Here is a 23,533-nt window from a genome sequence, read left to right on the forward strand (position 1 = left end):
TGCTCCTTTTCCAGTCCAGCTCTCTGCTATGGCCCGGGAGGGCAGTGGAGGATGGCCCAAGTGCTTGGGCCCTGCATCTGCATGGGAGACCAGGAGGAAGCACCTGGCTCCTGGCTTCGGATCAGCGCGGTGCACCGGCTGCAGCAGCCGTTGGAGGGTGAACCAACGGCAAAAAGGAAGACCTTTCTCTGTGTCTCTCTCTCACTGTCCACTCTGCCTGTCAAAAAAAAAAAAAAAAAAAAGTTTGTAGACTCATTGTTAATAGTGAAAAATCAAGAAACAACTGGAACATCCTTCAATATTAAAATGATTAAATATATTGTGATAGAGTAGCATAACAGAATGCTATTTAATAGTGAAAATGGCCAAATTGCTACTAAACCTGACAACTTGGATGAATCACATAAAATTGAAAATTGCTAGAAATTATATCAATTGCAAAAGTTTATCTAATTTAGAAATCAGGGAAAGTGTTGATACTCATTTTGGAGTGGCTATTGACTGGAATAGAGCACAAAAGCTTTTTGAATAGTGTTTTATATCTTCATCTAGGTATTGGTTGAATGAATGTTTTCAAAAATTAATTAAGCTGTGTACTTAAAATGTACTTCAAGAATATTCTTTTTTTTTTTTTAAAGATTTAGTTATTTATTTTAAAGTCAGAGTTAACGCAGAGAGAGAGAGAGAGAGAGAGAGAAATCTTCCATCTGCTGGGTCACTCCCCAGATGGCTGCAACGGCCAGAGCTGTGCCGATCCAAAGACAGGAGCCAGGATCTTCTTCTAGGTCTCCCCTGTGGGTGCAGGGGCCCAAGGACTTGGACCATCTTCTACTGCTTTCCCAGGCCATAGCAGAGAGCTGGATTGGAAGTGGAGCAACTGGGTCTGGAACTGGTGCCCACATGGGATGCTGGTGCTGCAGGTGGTAGCTTTACTCACTACACCACAGTGCCGGCCTCTGTAATAGCTTTTTAAAAGGAAGCTAATTTCATCATTAGAGTTAGGTTAAATAATTACATACTTTCTATACAATATTATATAATCATTTCTACATAATGTATATTGCCATAGAGAGAATATTTAAGATGACATTGTCAAAAATAACTTTTAGTGTGATAGACACATAACCCACTTAGAAAAATTTTTTTTTACTTACTTGTAAAGATTTATTTTATTTGATGAAAAGCAGAGTTACATAGAGAGAAGGAGAGACAGAAAAAGATCTTCATCTGCTAGTTCACTCCCCAAATGGCTGCATTAGGACCAGGCCAAAGCCAGAAGCCTGGGACTCTGTCTGAGTCTCCCATGTGGGTGAAGAGGCCCAAGTGTTTGGGCCATCTTCTGCTGCTTTCTCATGTGTATTAGCAGGGAGCTGGATCCAAAGTGGAGCAGCTGAGACTGGAACCAGTACCCATTTTCAGAAGGCCACTTAACCCACGGTGGCTTAACTTGCTATGCCATAGCACCAGCCCCAAGCTTACTTTCTTAAAGGGGAGGGTTGTGCTAGTCATTTATTTGTATTTTTTTTTTTTCAGGTAGAAAATATGGAATGATAAACTCTCAAGTACTAACATTTGTTGACTCTTGGTGATAGGATTTCAAGCAATTATATTTTTTTTAAGGATAGATTTATTTATTTATTTGAAGGACGGAGTTAGAGATAGGGAGAGATGGAGAAAGAGATCTTCCATCTGCTGGTTCACTCCTAAAATGGTTACAACAGCCAGGGCTGAAGCAAGGAGCTTCCTCTGTGAAGGGGCAGGGGTCCAAAAATTTAAGACCGTTGTCCACTGCTTTCTCCAAGGCGTTAGCTGGGAGCTGGATTGGAACCAGAGCAGCCAGGATGTGATCCAACACTCAAAAGCGATGCTGACATCACAGGTAGTGGCTTACCCTGCTACACTACTATGTTGGCCCCCACAATTTTATTTTTATAAAATGTGTTTCCCTCCTCGTTATGTGTTATTTGTAATTAAACATAAAATGTTATAAGTAATTATGAATTGAAAAATGATGGGCCAGAGATACGCATAGCAGGTAAAGCCACCACCTGTGATGCTGGCATCCCATATGGATGCTGGTTTGAGTCCCAGCTGCTCCATTTCCAATCTAGCTCCCTGCTGTTATGCTTGGGAAAAGCAGTGGAGGAAGGCCCAAGGGCCCCTGCATCCACATGGGTGACCCAGAAGAAGCCTCTTACTCCTGGCTTCGGACCAGCCCTGGCTGTTGTGGCCATTTGGGGAGTGAACCAGTAGATGGAAGCTTGCTTGCTCTCTGTCTTTCCCTCTCTCTAACTCTGACTGTCAAATAAATACATCTTATTAAAAAAAAAAAAAGTAAAAACTAGTTAGAGTGAAATAATTATTTCTAGAAGTCAGAATTGCTTATGTTTAGGGAAAGAATAAGAAAATATCAATAATGGAGTTATTAGAATCAAAGAAACGATGCTTGCAGAGGATATTTGAATTACTACCAGTTATTACCAGGCAACTCTGAGGAGTCTAGAAATCTAATAACTGTGAGTCATTCTGTGAGTTTTCAGCATGCAGTGTAGGGGTTAATCTACCAAGCTCCTCTATAATTTTTCACTGTGTTTATTTTAGTGTATTTATTTTTAGTTGAGAGGCAGAGAGAAAGGGAGAGCTCCTACCTCCAGTTCACTCCCTAGTGCCTGCAATGACCCTGGCCAAAGCCAGAAGCAGAAATTTTTATCCAGGTTTCCACATGGATGGCAGGGACCCACCTGCTTGAGTCATCAGTGCTGCTTCCTAGGGTCTGCACCAGCAAGAAGCTTGTGGAACTGGGAGTGGAACCCAGCACTCTTAGTGGGATGTGGGTATTTAACTACTTAAGTTATATGCCTGTCCCTTGTTTTCATCTTAATAATGGGAAATTATGAAAAATAGTGCTTATAATGTGCCAAGAAATCATTTTAAATTTCACTCTTGGGATACTTGCTGATAGATTCACTCACCTAAAATCATTACTGTTTATTAAACTTTTATTTTGTATGTGCATATGCTTTGTTTTCTGCCAATTAAATGTGACCTATATTTTTTGTAAAAACTACTTTCAAGTTTAACTTTTATTTCTGAAAATGATGTTAATTTAAAATCCACTCATACAGATTCAAAGTTAATTTATTCAGTGTTTTTATATCTACCTAATATCTTAGTGTTGATTTTGAATAGATGCTTTTTAATTTCAGAGGCATTTAATTCAGTAGAGTTGTGATAGTTAAAAACAATTTAATTTTAACAGCATTTTTTCTTATTGTCATTGACTTTTGAATCCCTGAAAATATAAAGTACATTTGGATTTTCCCAATTTTAAATGGGGCAGGAAATACATGATACCATTATTGGAAGAAACACAAAATCGGTGACCTGGGGCCATTGCTGTGACATGGTAGAGGGAGTCCAGCTGCTCTGCTTCTGATCGAGCTTCCAAGTAAATGGCCTGGGAAAGCAGCCAAGGATGGCCCAAATGTTTGGGCCGCTGTACCTTCGTGGGAGACCCAGAAGAAGCTCCTGGCTTCAGATTGTCTCAGCTCTGGCCATAGTGGCCATCTGAGGAGTGAACCAGTAGATGGAAGATCTGTTAGTCTCTTTCTCTTCCTCTCTCTCTAACTGACTTTCAAATAAAATAAATAAATGTTTTAAAAAATGAGTGACCCACAGTAAATACTAAATATGAATTCATTGTTTTTTTCTGTCCTTTGTGAAACATTTAGCAACATTGTTTCTATTAATGTGGGAATTTATTCCTAAGAAACTTTGGCAGTATTTTCAAGAGTTGAAATAATGAACTTTTTTTAAAAACATTTTTTAGAAGAAACCAAAGACACAGAAGCTCCCACAGCACCTCAGAATAGCCAGTTAACGTGGAAGCAAGGCAGACAGCTGTTAAGACAGTAAGTAAATGGTTCATTTTCAACTTTGTTGAAGGACTTAGGTAGACAAGTGGGTATATAAAGTCAGCAAATACAATGTTATTTAATGGTAGTGGGACAATATGTGTATTTTTTGTAGTGCTACTTCTTTGCTATATGGAACCTTGGTTCATTTTAAAGCTTCTTTCCTCTGGGTTTCAAAAAAATCTTGTTTTCTTATTTGCAGGATAGACTGTCTAACAGACTGGATGGTTTTGAAAACCAGAAAAAAAACAGTATATGTTTATTTTTCTAGACTTTTCTGTCCCTTTTCATGAAAAATTTACAAGTTGATTCTTCTTGTGGGAATGTGACTGGTTTAGGAGGAATTTATCTGTATTTATCTGAAATTTTCTAGAAATGGCTTGCCAAATCTTCCTCTTGTTGAATATTTGAGGAATCTTTTCGATTGAATTCTTTGCAGTATTGGAGGTACTTTGAAGGCAAATGTTGGTTATTGTCTTTTATCTGTTCCTTTCTTACATATAGTTTGAAAACCTTTGTACTTTGATCCTGCTGATACTCTCTGTGATTTATAATTATTCAACCTTCCCAGCTTTGGACATCTTTACTTTCACTTCAGTAACCCCATGAAGTGTTGATCTTACCAACAGAATTAGTGTACCTCTGGAATATTCCTTGGTGTGAACAGTCATCATGTTTTTCATCACTCTCATTCCAATTCATATTTTATTTGCCCTCTGATTTTACCCTGATCTTTTAGATCCTTAGCTACCTAATTTTCCTCTTTAGCCACTTTATGTGTGGTTTCTTTTGTTTGTTCTATTTTCTTAGTGCCACTCTGAACTCATGGTCCTCACCCCTTTTTTTGTCCTCACCAATCTTTTTTAAGGCACCAGCTTCATCTGCTGTGCCACAGTGCTGTCCCATCACACTAATCACTGACTGCAGAACCCCAGTCTTGGCTCAGTCTAAAGTCTGCCTCTATTTCTAGTTAACTCTTGGAGAAAAATATGGATGCTATTAATTTTTTACAATTTCCTATGCAGATATTGCAGAGAACCATTTTCCATAACCCTGGTCATCTCTTGCTCCCATTTACCTCAGTGGATATTCTGACTTTGACCACATCTAAACCCATTCTCCTGTGTTCTCATTACAGCACCTCAGCCTCCACCTCACTGAAACTGTGAAGTATGACGGATGACAATGTCCTTAACTTTTTGCTTTTCTTTCTGTGAATATATTTAAACCTGTCAGTATATTTAACCTCTTACTTGTGGCCTCATTTTTCTTAGGTTCTGTTGAAAAGGTGTTAATCCAGACTCTTATAATATAAAAGTGACTAGAAGTTGAACAGAAGAATAGATCTTTGATTAGAATGATAGTGGTATAGAATTAAAGGAAATGTGAGAAACGGGATATGAAGAAGTCAGGAGCTGAGGCAGCCTGGGGGACCTGCAGAGACTGGAAACACCTAGGATACATTCCTATTGAGTCTGTGCTCTTCTCTGTGACACACTTATTCTTTTCTACTGAAAACTACTATTTTCCATATAGCAGGGATTTCCCCCTAGCTTAGAAGAGTTTCTGAGAAGAATTAGAAGCGGATTGCACAGTATTTCTCTCATACTTCTGTAATTCCATTACATATTCTACCTCTTCTCACCTTTCTTTCTCTGACTTGTTAGTCAAACTTCTTAAGGGTAATTTATCTGCCTGGTCGTCCTTGTTTATTTCTTAGCTGTCTCGTCCATTTGCCATTTTGATGGTCTGCTGAAGCTGCTGTCACAAACAGGAGACCTTATTTTGTTTATATTTTACATCTTTGAAACATTTGACACTGTTCCTTTTTGTGACTTTTATTCTTCCATGACTCCACTCTTTGCTGAGATTTTTTTTCCTCCTAATTTATTAAATGTTTTCATTTTCCTTTAGGCTTCTCTTATTCTAGCTTTTTAGATATCTGTGTCACTGGGCTTGTTCTTCTTAGGCTTGATCTCTGTGTGACTTCATTTGCATCCATGGCTTCAAGACTGATGACTCTGATCTCTTTACCCAGTTCAGTCTCTTCTGAGCTTTTGACCTTTTCTGTATATGTGCCTTATAAATATTGTCACTTTACTTTTAATGTGGACACCACACGACTATCTGATAGATGGCCTGTAAACTGGATTCTCACTCTTGAACAGTCACCCAGCTCTCTGAGCCAGAAACTTGAAAATTGGTAGAAATTTTTTACGTCTTCTTTTCATTTATTGTTCATGAAGATTTTATGTCTAGTTTATTTTCTCATGTTCATTCTGTTTTCCCTTCTTGCTCTGTTAGTGTCCTAACCAGTCTCTCACTCTTTAGCTTGCACCTAAAATTACTTTGTTTTACTAGTGTTATCTAAGACTCCTTTCTAGCATCCTTTATATACTTTGTCACACAGAGCCATTGACAATTCATTATCAATATATTGTTATCTGGCCCCTTTCTTCTTTCTAGTTTAATCTTAGATCCCAGAATAAGTACCCTGATTTAGATATAGATAAAGTTTGAAAACCAGAGGACTAGATGAATGTGGTGGGGTATTAGATCCTTGAGGGAGAATTAGCCTGTCCATCAGCCACTGGGTAAGAACCACAGATTTAAACTTTTGTTACTGTTCTAACATTCAGTTCTACTCATTTGCTGTCACTCATTGGCCACTTCTATTTCTCTCATCAATTCCGGAAAGCTTTTTAAGGCATTAGCCATGCTGTATGCCTACTTAAATTTTGGTTTGTTATTGACATCATTTTGTTAGAACTGAAATTAGTCGGTAGAAGAGAAAGATAATGAGACAAAGGAAGAGAGTATACTTCGTAGGGTTATGGGTTTTCCTAAAAATCCTTTATAGAATTTTGAGTTGGGCACGTGTTAACAGAATGTGGAATTTAATATTTAAAATTTTTCTCTTATAGGTATCTTCAGGAAGTAGGATACACAGATACAATATTAGATGTACGGTCTCAGCGGGTAAGGTCATTACTTGGACTATCTAATTCAGAACCAAATGGATCAGTAGAAACAAAGAATTTAGAACAGATCCTGAATGGAGGTGAATCTCCTAAACAAAAAGGACAAGAAGTCAAAAGGTATGATTTATACCTGAAGGTTAACATAATATATATAATAGATAGTATTAATCTCTTTAGCTTCTTACTATTGTATTTAACAATTTTTAAATCAAGTAGTTCTGATTTAGACTTACTCACGCCACCCCACCCTCAATGGCACCATGAGCAAATACATTTTGTATTTAGGTGCTTTAAAATTTTATCTATGTTGGGCTGGCGCTGTGGCTCAACAGGCTAATCCTCCGCCTTGCGGCGCCGGCACACCAGGTTCTAGTCCCGATCGGGGCTCCGGATTCTGTCCCGGTTGCCCCTCTTCCAGGCCAGCTCTCTGCTGTGGCCAGGGAGTGCAGTGGAGGATGGCCCAAGTCCTTGGGCCCTGCACCCCATGGGAGACCAGGAGAAGCATCTGGCTCCTGCCATCGGAACAGTGCGGTGCGCCGGCCGCAGCGCGCCTACCGCGGTGGCCATTGGAGGGTGAACCAAGGGCAAAGGAAGACCTTTCTCTCTGTCTCTCTCTCTCACTGTCCACTCTGCCTGTCAAAAAAAAATAAATAAAAAATTTTATCTATGTTAAATTGTGATATCAAGCAAAGGCCTTTAGTTCTGAAATAGATACAGAATAGAAATTGAAATTTAAGACTGATTTTATGTAATTCAGAGCTGTTTGAACATCCTAATTTTAAAATTTCTACTGGAGTACTTTAAATAAATTACACTACTCCATTGATAGAATGAGCAACAGCTATTTAGAAACCACTGTTGGGGGGCACTCTTAATGTGGTAAAGCAGGTAAATACAGCTTAGGACACCCACATCCCATGTCAGAGTGCCAGTTTGGGTCCCAGCTGCTCTGCTTTCAATCCAGTTTCGTGCTAATATGCCTGGAAATGCAACAGAAGATGGTCCAGATACTTAAGCCTGTGCCACCCATGTGGGAGACAAGTAGGGAGTTCTTAGCCTTCTGGGTTCAGCTTGGCCTGGACCTGGCTGTTGGGGCCATTTGGAGGAGTGAACCAGCAGATGTAAGATTCTGTCTCTCTGCCTTTCAAATAATGAAGTAAATTTAAAAGAGAAAACATTGTGAAAGAAACAACTTTATATTTTTGGGCAGTAGAATGTTAGACTGAGAAGTCAACCAGATGCTTTTCTAAGAAAATCATTTTTATTGAGATATAAATCATAAAGTTCACACATTTAGAGAATATGATCTAGTGGTTTTCAGAATATTCACAGTTGTTTAGCCATCACCACACTGAGTTTACTACATTTTAATAACCCTAAAAAAAGAAACCCCATTCTCCCCTACACCCTTGCCTTCAAGCCCTGGACAATCACTAATCTACTTTTCTGTCTCTTCAAATTTATGTGTTCTGGATATTTCATCTAAGTGGCATATTTGTGAGTGGTTTGTTTCAGTTCGCATATTTTCAAGGTTTATCCATGTTATAGTGTTTGCTTCACTGCTTCTTACTGCCAAATAATAGTCCACTTTATGGATGATGATGTAGTACATTTTATTTATGTTTCTTTTAAGATTTGTTTATTTATTTGAAAGGTAGTTACAGAGAGGTAGAGGCAGAGAGAGAGAGAGGGATCTTCCATCCACTGGTTCATTCCCCAAATGGCCGCAGTGGCCGAAGCTGGGCTGATCTGAAGACAGGAGCCAGGAGCTTCTTCCGGGTCTCCCACATGGGTGCAGGGGCCCAAGGACTTGGGCCATCTTCCACTGCTTTCCCAGGCCATAGCAGAGAGCTGGATTGAAAGTGGAGTAGCCAGGACTCCCACTGGCGGCCATGTAGGAAGCCAGCACTGTAGGCGGCAGCTTTACCCGCTACGCCACAGCATCAGCCTTTATGTGTTTCGTTTTCAGTTAATGAGCATGTGGATTGGTCCATGTTTGGGAGTATTAAACAAGTTAAAGAAACTGCCAAATACCTTACCAAGCTGGCTGTATTATTTCTTGTTCCTACCAGCAGTGCTAACAGGGTTCCAATTTCTCCATGTCTTCATCAATAGTTATTATTATCTACCAAATATACTTTTATAAAAATTACCATTTCTAAGTTCATGAAGTATTATTTTATTTATTTGAAAGGCAAAGACACTGCCGTAACATTTAGTTCTGGGCCAGACTAAAGCCAGGAGCCCAAAACTGATCTCTCACGTGGGTGGCAGAGATATTGAACCGTTGCCTGCTGTCTCCCAGTTGCTCAGTACAGGACAGAAATTGAAGCAGTCAGGACTAAAACCCAGGCACTCTAATATGGTGTGCAGTTCTCCTACCTGATGTTAGTAAACAGCTGGCAGAGGAAAAAATTGTTATAGATGTTGGCCTCCACTTAAATATTGTGGATTAAAGACACATTTTATTTGTGTGCCTTCCAGAAATTCTGCTAAAATGATAGCAAAGGGCTTAAGATTCTTTAAACATAGAACAAAAAATGAATATATAAAAAGAAAAAAAGAATATGTTGTTCATGAGATAGGTCAAGTTCAGCAGTTTTGGAAAACTAATTTAGTGGCTCCAGGAAAGCTTAAATGTAAGTATTTGGGGGTGAGGAAAAGGATCAAGGCAATTCTAGTCCATAGATTCTTAGTAAAGCTGCAAAAGCTAAGAAATTATAGGTATTGAGTATAATTAGATAGGACTTGAATAAAAAATTGAATTAAAGTAGTATCTCAGTTCCCTCTTGTATCCTATGCACCAGTTTCCTACTCTAGAAAATGGTAGTATGTTTCTGTAAAGTTGAAACAGTGATTTCTGATTTCCTGAGAAATAAAACAGCTGAAGAATGAGTTATTGTAGTGAAAACAAGGTCATGTGAAAGTTTACACCTGAGTGTAGAGATCACTTGTTTGCTTCAGTTATTTGGCTTCTTGTATATTGGCCAGTGGTCTTAGATCTTATTCATGCAGGATATTGAAATTGATGACATTGGTAGGAAAGACCTAATGAAATTGACAACTGAGATATCCTAATAAAATTACTGGGCCTCTGCCTGTTATCTGCAAGTAAAGCCAGCTACTTATTAAGACTTATCTATTTTCTTGGTTTTGTTGTTGTTGTTATTGTTGTTGCTGTAACAACATACCGTAGACTGGGTACCTCATAAACAACAGGCATTTATTTCTCACAGTTCTGGAGGCTTCTGGAAAGTCTAATTTCAGGGTGTTAGCATGGCTCAATTCTGATATGGGCTTTTTTCTGGGTTGTAGAATGCCAGCTTCTTGGTATGTCTTCACATGGTAGAAGGGACAAACAAGCACCTTTGGGCCTCTTACGAAAGGCACTAACCTGTTCAAGAGGATTCTGCCTTCATGACTTGGTCACCTCACAAAGGACCTAGTCCTCTTTGGGAATTAGTTTTAACATGAATTTGAAGAAAAGGATATACAACACTTATGTTCATGGTACATCCATTTAGCTATTTAGTGCCTTGTTCTTAAATGTGAGCACTTAAGGAAAAACTTGAGTGAGAAAGTTAGAGACCAGGGAAACTAAATGAGAAAAGAAACTCAAAGCAGGAAGTAAAAGACTTTCAAACTATAATTGTTCTCCTGAGAGGACTGAAAAAAGAAAATAAAGAAAAAATGGATGCTGTTTTGTACGCACAAATCAGATATCCAGAAAGAATTGATACAAGATTGACATTTAGCCTACCAGTCAAGACATCCATGTCCCACATTGGAATAACTTGGTTCAGTTCCCAGCTCCAACTCTTAACTCCATTTTCTGCTATTGTAGACCTTGGGAAGCAGGAGTCTAATTCACTGCCACCCATGTGGGAGACCTGAATTGTATTCCTAGCTTTGACTACATTATTGAAAACATTTGAAGATGAACCAGTGATTAGGGTTTATTCACTTTCTCTTTGCTTGAATTTTTTCAAAAAGTGCTTAAGGGGGTCGTCTTTGTGATGTAGCTGGTTAAGCCACTGCCTGCAATGCCAGTATCCCATATCGGAGCACTTGTTTGAGATTCAGCTGTGCTGCTTTCCATCTGCTTTCCTGTTAATGAGACTGGGAGGGCATCAGAGAATAGCCCTATGGCTTAGGCCCCTGTCATCCACGTGGGAGACCCAGTAGGAGCTCTGGCTCCTGGCTCAACTCTGGCTCTTGAAATCGTTTGGAGAATGGACCAATGGATGGAAGATCTCTCTGTGTCTGTCTTTTGTCTGTCTCTCTCCCTCTGTAACTGCCTCTCAAATAAATAAATAAATAAATCTTAAAAGGGGAAAAAAAAAAAAAGATAGAAGCAGGCATTCTGTTAAAGCAGGTTAAGCCTCTGCTTGGGGTGCCTCCATTTCACTTGGGAATGCACTGGTTGGAGTCCTGCCTCTGCTTCTAATCCAGATTCCTCCAAATGCGCCTGGGAGGCAGCAAACTATGGCCCAAGTACTTGGGTTCCTTCCATCCACATGGGATAACCAGATGGAGTTCCTGGCTCCTGCCTTCATCCTAGCCCAGCCCTAGCTGTTCCAGGCACTTGGGGAATGAACAAGAGATAGCAGATCTTTCTGTTTCTCTCTCCCTCTCAGACTCTCCCTGTTTCTGTCATTCTTTCATATAAGTATTTAAAACTTACTTATTTACTTTTTGATGAATTTTTTAAAGATTTATTTTATTTATTTGAAAGAGTTACAGAGAGAAGTAGAGACAGAGAGGTCTTCCATCCGCTGGTTCACACCCCAGATGGCTGCAATGGCTGGAGCTGGGCCAATCCAAAGCCGGGAGCCAGGAGCTTCTTCTGGGTCTCCCATGTGGGTGCAGGGGCCAAAAGACTTTGGCCATCTTCCACTGCTTTCCCAGGCCATAGCAGAGAGCTGGATTGGAAGAAGAGCAGCTGGACTCAAACCAGTGCCCATATGGGATGCCGGCGCTTCAGGTCAGGGCTTTAACCTGCTGTGCCACAGCGCCGGCCCCAGTAAACACAGCTTGTTTTAAAAAGCTCATAGAAATAGAAAAGTACGGGGTAGGCCTTTGATGCAGCAATTACGACATTGCTTGGAGTGTTTGCATCCCATATTGAAGAACTTGATTTGAGTTTCAACTCTGCTTACAATTCTGGCTCCCTGCTAACTGTACATCCTGGCAGACAGCAGATGATCGTACAAGTACTTGAGTCCTTACCACCCACACATAAGACCTGGATGGAACTCTGGGCTCCTGGCTTCAGCCTGACTCAGCTCTGGCTGTGGTAAGGCATATGGGAAGTGAACCAGTAATGGAAAATCTTTTTGTCTCTTTGCCTCACAAATAAAAGTGAAAATAAATAAATTTTTTAAAAAGATTTATTTATTTTATTTGAAAGAGTTACACAGAGAAGAGAGGCAGAGAGAGAGAGGTCTTCCGTCTGATGGTTTACTCCCCAGATGGCCACAACGGCCGGAGCTACGCTGATCCAAAGCCAGGAGCTTCTTCCGGGTCTCCCACACGGGTTCAGGGGCCCAAGAGCTGGATTGGAAGAGGAGCAGCCGGGACTAGAACTGGTGCCCATGTGGGATGCTGGCTCTTCAGGCCAGGGTGTTAACCCACTGTGCCACGGCACTGGCCCTGAAAATAAATAAAACTTTAAAAATAAATGATAGAAGGGGCTGGCATCATGGCATAGCGGGTTAAGCTGCCACCTGCAGTGTTGGCACCCTATGTGGGCACTGGTTTCAGTTCTGGCTGTTGCACTTCCAGTCCAGCTCTGTGCTAAGGTGCCTTGGGAAACAGCAGAAGATGATCCAAGTACTTGGGCCCCTGCACTGACCTGGGAGACTGACATGGAGCTCCAGGTTCCTGGCTTCAGTCTGGCCCAGTCCCTGCCGTTGGGGCCATTTGAGGAGAGAACCAGCAGATGGAAGATTTTTTCTGTCTATCCCTCTTTCTCTAGTTCTGCCTTTCAAGTAAATAAATGAAATGTTTTTTAAAAATAAAGTATGTGATAGAAATAATTTCTGTAAAATCTGAGATGACATTAAATAGACTCTCCCTGAAAAGTAAAAATAAGACTGAAAAGATAGAAAATTCAGGTAGCAATCCAGGAGGATTAACATCTGTATAAGAATTTCAAAAGAAAGATAAAACAATATTAAAATATTTTAGAAATAATAATACAGGAAAAATTTCCAGAATATATTTCCAAGGATATTTCCAGGTTGAAGGATTTTCCCAAAGTACTCTATAAAATTAATGAGAAAATATTTGTAGAGATGCCATGATTATGGACACTAAACTTAATGTGCCTGGGAAAGCAGTGCAAGATGGCCCAAGTATTTGGGCTCCTGCCACACTCTTGGATGACCTGGATAGAATTCTAGGCTTTGGGCTGGCCCAGCTCCGGCCATTTCAGCCATTTGAGAATGAACCAGTAGATGGAAGGTCTCTTTCTTTCTGTCTCTTTTTATTGGTCATTCAAGTAAATAAATCTTTTTAAAAAGTTTTTTAATTTCTTTTAAAGACAGAGTTACAGAGAGAGGTAGAGACAGAGAGAGGTCTTTCATCCGCTGGTTCATTCCCCAAATGGCTGCAACTGCTGGAGCTGTGCCGGTCTGAAGCCAGGAGCCAGGAGCTTCCTCCAGGTCTCCCACATGGGTGCAGGGGCCCAAGCACTTGGGCCATCTTCTGCTGCTTTCCCAGGCCATAGCAGAGAGCCGGATTGGAAAAGGAGCAGCTGGGACTAGAACTGGTGCCCATGTGGGATGCCAGCACTTCAGGCCAGGGCTTTTAACCTGCTGTGCCAAAGCACCGGCCCACAAGTAAATAAATCTTAAAAATAAAATTTGTTTGAGAGATACAGAGACAGGAAAAATCCCTGACTCCCTAAATGCCTTCAACAACTAGGGCTGGTCCAGGTCATAGCCAGGATCCTGGAATGCATTCTGGGTCTCCCATATGGTGGCGGGAACACAAGTAGTTGCGCCATCACCTGCTGCCTTCCAGGGTGCTTATTAGCAGGAAATCAAAGACAGAGTCAGGACTGAAACCCAGGTTTTCCCAGAGGATACAAATGTCCTGAGCAGCATCTTAACCACTTGGCTCAATGCTTTCTCCAATCTTTACATTCTCTTAACAGTGTCTTCCTTCATAATTTTTGTGAAATCTGTTCTTGTATGGCTTGTGCTTTATTATTTGACTTCTAAAGCTATGCATGTGTATTACTGCTATTAAATGCAATTTTTAAAAAAAGGTTTATTTATTATTTTGAAAGAGTTACAGAGAGAGACAGAAGGAGATCTTCCATCCACTGCTTCATTCTTCAAGTGCCTGCAACAGCCAGCCCTGGGCCAGGCCAAAGCTAGCAGCCACAAGCTTCATCTGGGTCTCCCATGTGGGTAGCAGATACCCAAGCATTTGGGCCATTTTTCAATGCTCTTCCCAGGCCATTAGCAGGGAAGTGGAGCAGCTGGGCACGAACTTGCACTCGTGTGGGATGCCGACATTGCAGGTAGAGGTTTTTACCTGCTCTGCCACACTGTCAGCCCCTAAATGCAATTTTTAACAAAGATGTATTTATTTCTTTAAAAGTCACAGCTACAGAGAGAGATGGAAGAGATGGAGAGAGAGATCTTCCATCCACTGGTTCACTCCCTAGATGGCCACCAAGCCAAAGCTAGGAGCTTTATTGGGGTCTCCTTTTGGGTGGCAGTGACCCAGACACTTGGGCCATCTACTGCTTTTCCCAGGCCATTAACAGGGAACTGCATCAGAAGTGGAGCAGCTGGGACACTAACTGGTGCCCATATGGGATGCCGGCAGCACAGGTGGTGGCTTTACCTGCTACACCGCAATGCTGGCCTCTAAATGCAATTTTTAAAACCTGGAAACATGAGCTCTCATTTCAGAGACAGAAATATCTCTCCAAGTGGCAACAATACTCAATTTAAAAAGTTTGAAACAAAAATATCATTAAAAATAAAAATACTAGTTCTTACAGTTCTATCATTGATGTGCCAGATATTAAGATATGTTAACAAATTTCAAGCTTGTTATTGTGGTAGGCTTATGTTTGCTTTTACTAATTTGCATTTGTACACACCATGTCTTTTCTGCATTGAGTCTTTGTATTGTTCCTTTGCACAGTGTAGTAGACCCATTAAAATCATGTTGTGTTAAAATGTTATTATAGTCTGGTTTATTTTATGTCCTTAATTTGTACTAATAAAACCAGGGATGGGATGGGGGAATCTCTAAATTTTACACTATTTTTCTTTTGATTACAATACACTCTGAGTGTTAGTAGGCACATTTGAGATCATCTCATCATCTGCTGTTTACAGGTGAATAAGTTGATGACAGAAGGTTTAGTAACCAGTTAGTGGCAGAGCGGAGGATTTATTTATTTATTTATTTGAAAGTCAGAGTTACACATAGGGGGGAGAGAGAGAGAGAGAGAGAGGTCTTCCATTAAATGGCCCACTCCCTAATTGGCCGCAACGGCCGGAGTTGCGCTGATCCGAAGACAGGAGCCAGGAGTCTCCCATGCAAGTGCAGGGGCCCAAGCACTTGGGCCATTTTCCACTGCCTTTCCAGGCCATAGCAGAGAGCTGGATCGGAAGAGGAGCAGCCAGGTCCAGAACCAGCACCGATATGGGATGTTGGCGCCTCAGGCCAGGGCATTAACCTGCTGTGCCACAGCGCCAGCCCCGAATAGAGGCTTTTCATTCTGAGAGTCTTTGACTTAATTTTATACTGCGGTATGGCTGCCTTTTATTGTTAAACATGTATATGAAAAATGTTTTAGGGGCATAGAGGAACTCATGTTAGCTTAAAAAATGATTTAGGGGGGGGCTAGCATCATTGTATAGCGGGTTATGCCTATGATGTTAGTATCATATAAGCATGCCGGTTCGAGTCTCAGGTGCTTCATTCTGGTCTAGCGACCTGTTAATGTGGCTGCGAAAGCAACAGAACATGACTCAAATCCTTGGGTCCCTGCACCCACATAGGAGACCAGGAATGGAGTTCCTGGTTCCCAGCTTCAGCCTAGCCCCAATCTGTTGTGGCCATCTGGGGAGTAAACCAGCAGATGGAAGATTGATCTCTCTCTTTGTCTCTTCCTCTCTCTGTAGCTCTTTCAAGTAAGATAAGTAAAATCTTTAAAAAAAAAAAAAAAGAGAGAGAAGTAGATAAAATAGGTTATCACTATTACCTATTAAAAGAGTTGTTTTGAATGTATTTCTTTAATAGATTAAAGATTTTTTTTTCTTAGGAAAAATCTCAAATGGATTAAGATGTTGTTTATCTAATTTACTCTAAATCTAGATAGCAATAATCTGATATTATTATCTTAGTCCTCAAACGTTTGGGCCAAGTTATAAGAGGCTGTAGTTAAAAGAAATGCTAAGTTGGAAGTTGATTGTTTATGATGGCTTTGAGAAATAATAGCATGTTCTAGTGTCTAACGCTTTAAGATTTTATTTTATTGCAATAATTATGGAAAATATTTTTGATTGTACACTTGGAGAATTCACTTAACAGAGACAATCATTCCAATGTTAATTATAGAACATAAAAACCCTTCAAACATTCTTTTTTGTTTAATTCATTTATTTGAAAGGCAGAGTCACAGAGAGGCAGGGAGAGAGAGAGAGAGGGAGGGAGAGAGAAAGAGAAAGATGGATCTTCCATCTGCTGGTTCACTCCCCAAATGGCTGGGTTGATCCAAAGCCAGGAGCCTGGAGCTTCTCTCAGGTCTCTCTTGCTGATGCAGGGGCCCAAGCACTTGGGCCATCTTCTCCTCCTTTCCCAGGCCATAGCAGAGAGCTGGATCGGAAGTGGAAACAGCTATGACTTGGCTGATGCCCACATTGGATGCCGGCATTGTAGACCGGAGCTCTAACCTGCTGTGCCACAGCTCTGGCCCCTAATTTTTTTTTATAATACATTATTAAAGTATGTTGTCATTTAAATTCCTTTGACTACCTTTATGTACTTCAATTTAAATATAGGAACCAAAAAGAAATATTAGAATCAACTAGTGGAATAGTTCGATTCATTTTTCTCCTTTCCTCCAGGTCTTCTGGTGATGTTCTTGAGACATTCAATTTCTTAGAAAATGCTGATGACAGTGATGAGGAAGAGGAAAATGACATGATTGAAGGCATCCCAGAAGGAAAAGACAAACATCGGATGAATAAACACAAAGTACGAAGTTGACTTTATGTTCTTACTAGCTGTGTGCTCACATGTATTTGAATAATACATGGTTCTTTAATAGGGAATAACTGAATCCTCTGTAATTAAAGAAGTTAAATGTTTTTTGTGGTTAGCACTTCAACTATTTTTAGTACAACATTACTTGTAGCACAGTTTACAAAAGATCTTGGCATGGATAGTATTGTTCAACCATTTACCTGAAGCATAATTAGGATTTATGAATTACATAAAAAAACTAATATTTTGGATCCAGATAATTTAAAAATGAATGTGAAAGTGGAATTATGTGAAAATATTGAGTCCCCTTTAAAATTTAAGATAAAAATAATTATTGGTTTGTGTTCCTTTACAGATAGGTAATGAAGGATTAGCTGCTGACTTAACTGATGATCCTGATACTGAGGAAGCACTGAAAGAATTTGATTTTTTAGTTACTGCTGAAGATGGAGAGGGAGCTGGAGAAGCACGGAGTTCAGGGGATGGCACAGAATGGGGTAAGGTGATAAAAAAATATGGGGGTGGGAATAAATATAGTCCTAAACAATAGATTATTAAATATTTTATGTGGAATGTGTGTATCTGAATGTATGGTGGCAAAGGGAGGTGATTGAATAAGGGTATTTTTCACCAGTTTATTTATATTTGGTAGCTAAACCTTTATATATGACTTTTTGTTGGTTTTCTTTTTGAAGTTTATCTTGATTTAATTGAAATACTTGGTTGGTTTAGAAAACCAATTCCTTTGCCCTTAGTTTTTTTTTTTTTAAGTATGTATGTATTCAGTTTCAAACCTTTCCATTATTTAATTTGGTAATCTAGATTTTAAGAAGACTTAAGGCTCAGCTTGCCCGTCTTATGTTACTCGTTGAAAATAAAGCTACTAATCCTGAATAGCTTTGTATTGAACAAAATTTAATGAAGATATTAAATTTTATTGCATACAGTATTCAGTGTGCAAATGTTAGGTCTAAACTTTGAAAATTTACATGACACTAATAGTAATCCAGCTGTTATTAAAAGAGAAAACAATTCTTTCTGTACAGGGCTAAAAACCCCAGTATAAAGTAAAGTATAAGAAATATTCTCAGGTAATAGCTGATGTCCAGTATGTTTTTCCAATTCAGTATGTTCATTCAATCATTGATTAATATTAACATGTTAACAAGTGTGTAGAACTCAAAGTGTATTTACAGAGCTTTTTTTTTTTTTTTTTTTTTTAATATTTATTTGAAAGACAGAGTTACAGAGTGAGGTAGAGACAGAGAGAGAGGTCTTCCATCCACTGATTCACTCCCCATATGGCTGCAATGGCCGCAGCTGAGCCGATCCAAAGTCAGGAGCCAGGAGCTTCTTCTGGGTTCCCTCATGGGTGCAGGGCCCAAGACTTGGGCTATCTTTCACTGCTTTCCCAAGCCATAGCAGATTGGAAGAGGAGCAGCCAGGACTAGAACTGGCGCCCATATGGGATGCTGGTGCTTCAGGCCAGAGCTTTAACCCGCTGTGCCACAGGGCTGGCCCCTACAGAACTTTTTAATACATCAAAAGTTTATTGTCAACAAGATGAGTTATCACTAGATTTTTTGAAAACTGCTTTATGGTGACAGGAAACCCATATGAAGCATAAAATTAAAAATCACCTGGAATGTTTCTATATAGAGAAAACTGTGACTAACATTTATATATAAGTATATGGATATTTAACTAATAAAGGATTTTACTATATTTTGACTTGTATAATCCTTACTTTTCACTTAATATATGGTGGCTAACTTAATATATAGTTCTTATAACATTAAAAAATAACATTTATTCATTTGATAGGCAGAGAAAGCTCCTGTCACTGGTTCAATTCTCACAGCAGCAGGGTTAGAGGGGAGGTGCAGAACTGGGAGCTGAGAACTCAGTCCAGGTCTCCCACTTGGCTGGCAGCAACTCAACTACTTGAACCATTGCTGTTTCCCAGGGTCTCTGTTAGCAGGAAGCTGTAGTCAGGAGTCAGTGCTGGGAGATGAACTCAGGCACTCTAATGTGAGACATGGGCATATTAACTTCCATCTTCTCTGCTAAGCCAATTGCCCACCTCTATAACATCTTTTTTTAAATTAATTAACTTATTTCAAAGGCAAAGTTATAGAGAGAGCAAAGGAGAGACAGAGAAAGAGGTCTTCCATCCACTGGTTCACTCTCCAAATGGCCACAATAGCCACTGCTGGGCCAGGCCAAAGCCAGGAGCTTCTTCTGGGTCTCCCTCATGGGTACAGGGGCCCAAGCACTTGGGTCATCCTCTGCTGCTTTCCCAGGTGCATTAGGATCAGAAGTGGAGCAGCCAGAATGCTAATTGGTGCCCATATGGGATGCTTGTAGGCCCTTGCTTAACCCCCTGTACCACAGTGCTGGCCCCTACATCCTAATTTTTAATAATTAAATAACATTCTGTCAATTTATGCTATGATTTTATTTAACCAAATTCTGTTCATGCACATTGAGATTATTTCCATTTGAGAAATGATCAAAATTTATTGCATATTGACACATGCTTATTTTCTCAGCTTCAGCTTGCTAGAAATTTTAGTCAAAGGATAAAAAAAATTCCAGAAATTTAGTTTGTATGAAATGGCATTATTTTTCTAATAAAAATGTACCACATTATGTACAATGGATAGACTTTTGACTGTTTTAAAGTAGAACTTAATTAGTGAAAGACAACTGTCAATACTTCATTTTATTTAATTACTGTCAGTAGTTGAGAGTGACTAGTAAATGGAAGTAACTGACAGAAGCTTCTTGTTTGCATAGGAGAAGGAAACAAAACATTAGCTTTAAAGCACTGTAATTTGTTGAGGAAGAAAAGAACACTTTTAAGTACAAAATTGTTCAAGTAGTTTCTTACTGTAAGAAATGAAAACTGTCAGTATATCTATGCATTTCCTAAAGCTCATCATTTCTACTCTGATGTGTCATACCATTTTTTTTCCCAAAACAAAAAGGGTACGTCTAAAACATTGCTTTATATTTAGTGTTTACTGAAAATTTGAATATATTTATGAATGAGAATATGGTAGTTTTCAGATTTAAATTACTGCCGGTGCCGCAGTTCAATAGGCTAATCCTCCACCTTGCAGTGCCGGCACACCGGGTTCTAGTCCTGGTCGAGGCGCCGGATTCTGTCCCGGTTGCCCCTCTTCCAGGCCAGCTCTCTGCTGTGGCCCAGTAGTGCAGTGGAGGATGGCCCAAGTGCTTGGGCCCTGCACCCACATGGGAGACCAGGGGAAGCACCTGGCTCCTGGCTTCGGATCAGCGCGGTGCGCTGGCCGCAGTGCACCAGCCACGGCAGCCATTGGAGGGTGAACCAATGGCAAAGGAAGACCTTTCTCTCTGTCTCTCTCTCTCACTGTCCACTCTGCCTGTAAAAAAAAAAAAAAAAGATTTAAATTACTGAGTAAAGAACAGAATTTAAAAAAAAAATGAAGTCTGGTCTTCGTGAAACATACACCTCCAGTACTTTTCTCACATTAGATCTTTTATTTTTTTTCCTAAACTAGTAATCTGCTAAGTTATTTCTGATTTTAAGTCTCTTTATCTTATGGAAACACTGCTTTTTAGAGAATTTTTTAATCCTTTTTTCTCTGTTCTCTACATTAGGTAGTTTGAGTTTAATTTTAGTAACTTTTAGTGTTTATATAATATTGACATTTCTGATTTCTCATGATTTGCTCATGGAGACTTGACATTTTTAAGATGTTCACTTTTTTTCACCTACCCTTTGGAATTCATCTTTGGAAATTTATGGGAGTATAAGATACCATTAGTAACTGAAATGTTTATATTTAAATACAGTGGTTAGTGTTGAATATTTACTTAAAGTTAGTTACAGACTGATGCTGTAGTTCACAGGTTTGTATAATTCTGCTTTGGCAGTCAGAATCACCTTAATAGATTCTATAGTTTTGTGGTTTTGAGTTGTTAGGAGTCAACATTTTTGTGCATGTTTGCTTTCTTTTAGACAAAAAAGTTCCCTTAATTGATTCAACCTCATTTCTTGGTATTTTTCCCCCTAGATTTTTTAAAAACAGGATAATATGTAGAAGATTATGCTGCCTCTTCCTTTTTGCTCTTATCTATTTCTTATAAGCAATATCAAATCAACTGTTACTTACCAGGCAAGTTTCAGGATGTTGTTTTTGCACATAATGCATTCACCAACCTATTCTATGCACTGCCTAAGTTTACCTTTGTTTTCTAGATTTGAGGTTATCTTGCAAGTAATGACTTATCCTTTCTTCATCCCCTTTACCTTTTCACTCCACTCTCTTTTGCTGCTTTAGTTGTTACTATTCACAGTGTTATTCTCTCTTCAAAGGCCTTTTAAAAACTGTTTGGCTATCATCAAATTTTCTCTAATTTCCTGTGTATCGTTTGTATTACCTAAGATTTTTTTTTTTTTTTTGATTAGGGGGTGTCTGTAAAGTTTAAATAGTATTTACTCAAAATGTGTTTGTTTTTCTTTGAGTATTTGGAAATAAGACTTGTTAATTTCATTAAGATGAATGCACATGATTAATTTTTTGGATCACATTTTTCTTGGTATGTTCAATAAATTCACAGAATTCCTGATAGAGACCCTTTTTTAGGATATTTCATGATTATAGTACATGAAAAGTGAATTTTCTCTTTAAATCAGTGTTTCAACTCTATTAGAAACATTAATTATAATTTTGAAGCTTTAACAGATAATCTTACATGAAAATTTTAGTCTTGGGTAGCCTACTTTCAGTAATTTGAGTTAGCCATTTAACTTAAAACTTTGGGTATAAATGTTCACACATGGACCACTTGTGATCATAGGTATACCCATCAGGCAAAAAGTGATGACAGTTGCAGTAGGAAAGACTTGAGATACATTACATGAATATTGAATTTCTTTGTGCCTTTTAAATAGGATATTTTTATTACATATAGCAATTGTGTAAGGAGGAAAGGTCCTTTTAAAGTGTTTATCTTATAGTTTAAATCAGGAAATTTATAGTACTTATGAACCAGAATATACTGAGTTATCCAAAGTTGAACAAGTATGTTTCTATTAGTAACAAATCATTTTTTCAGTTTTAACTGATTGACATGGGCTATATGTTTTGGTGTGATTTTTATTTAATAAGCTATTTAAAATTCAAGTTTTACATCTGTACCAGCATTAAACCTCCAACAATACGGCTGTTTTAAAAGTAAATGAAGGAAGAACCCTCAGTACTCAGAATAATTTTAACGGCTTAATTATTTTCATACTACCTCTATTTAATGCTGTTTTTCCCCCATAGTTTACTAAGGATGAGCTTTTTTCTAGGCACTTGATAAAATGTAGAGTTACTATTCAACTAAAACTGCTGAATTGTCATTTGCAGCACATGTCTGGCAGTGTATATTTTCATTCCTCTGTGCTTGATGCTGCTGTATTTTACTCCCCCCCCCCCCAAAAAAAAAAAAACAACTCAAAAAATTCTCAAGTGGAATTTGAGTTTTGTTTTTGTTTGTTTATTTTTGCTAATCTTAGTTATAGACCAATGGAAGAAGGTAATGAGATGTTGAAATATTGTTGGGGCAGAAGTGGGATTCTCTGAATGCCTTGTGTGAGATGTACTTTCAAACTATATGTATGTGTTATATTGGACTAGAGTGCCTCTCCCTTAGTACAGTTATCTGTGCATGCAAAATGTGACAGAAGGTGCATGCATATTTTCATCAATGAAACAGCACTGACCTTTCCAGCTTGCACTTATATGAGTAGCTCGCATGTAATTCATTCATTTGCTTTTATGATGCTGGCTGAATAATCTTTTATTAACATTTTTATAAAGATGCAGTTATTTATTTTTATATTAGATTTCTAATGCTGGTCCATTGAAAGACTAATAACCTTGAAATTTGTGAATCATCAAAATGGAGCACCATTTAACTGTCATTGTGTTAAATGTTTAGAAACTTTTAACATGAGCATTTAGAATTTGAGTTGTGAATACCAAAACTGAGACTGCACCTTTAAAGTATTTTTATATATGCTGTTAGAATATTTTTATTGTGATTATGTAAAGCTATTAAGTTTACTGCCAACAGCTTGCATTGCCAATTGCTGATTATTTTTCTTTTAATAATATGCTGCATGTAGATAAAGATGACCTCTCCCCAACTGCTGAGGTTTGGGATGTAGACCAGGGACTAATAAGTAAACTGAAGGAACAGTACAAGAAGGAACGAAAGGGGAAGAAAGGGGTGAAGAGTAAGTGCAGATTCTGACTCTTATAATTTTTGTATACTGATATTGAGAAAAATCTTCAATTTTGTGTTTTTGTCTAATTTTATTTTTTTGTTTTATAAAGGGGGCAACTAACTAAACTGTCTTTT

The 23,533-nt window shown here is 38.8% G+C and overlaps 1 protein-coding gene across 2 annotated transcripts in view; it reads left to right on the forward strand.

The window, feature by feature from the left end:
• Positions 1 to 23,533, forward strand: part of STRN3 (striatin 3) — a 104,460-nt gene that overhangs the window by 47,121 nt on the left and 33,806 nt on the right. Inside the window, exons 4-8 of one of the 2 annotated variants that reach the window (XM_062205323.1) lie at positions 3,830 to 3,911; positions 6,839 to 7,012; positions 16,996 to 17,125; positions 17,490 to 17,631; positions 23,298 to 23,408. In XM_062205323.1, coding sequence (XP_062061307.1) covers positions 3,830 to 3,911; positions 6,839 to 7,012; positions 16,996 to 17,125; positions 17,490 to 17,631; positions 23,298 to 23,408 — 639 coding nt within the window. The remainder of the gene's footprint in view (positions 1 to 3,829; positions 3,912 to 6,838; positions 7,013 to 16,995; positions 17,126 to 17,489; positions 17,632 to 23,297; positions 23,409 to 23,533) is intronic. The other variant, XM_062205324.1, reaches the window with a different exon arrangement.

This window comes from Lepus europaeus, chromosome 11 (genome assembly GCF_033115175.1).
Source record: "Lepus europaeus isolate LE1 chromosome 11, mLepTim1.pri, whole genome shotgun sequence".
Taxonomy (NCBI): Eukaryota; Metazoa; Chordata; class Mammalia; order Lagomorpha; family Leporidae; genus Lepus; species Lepus europaeus.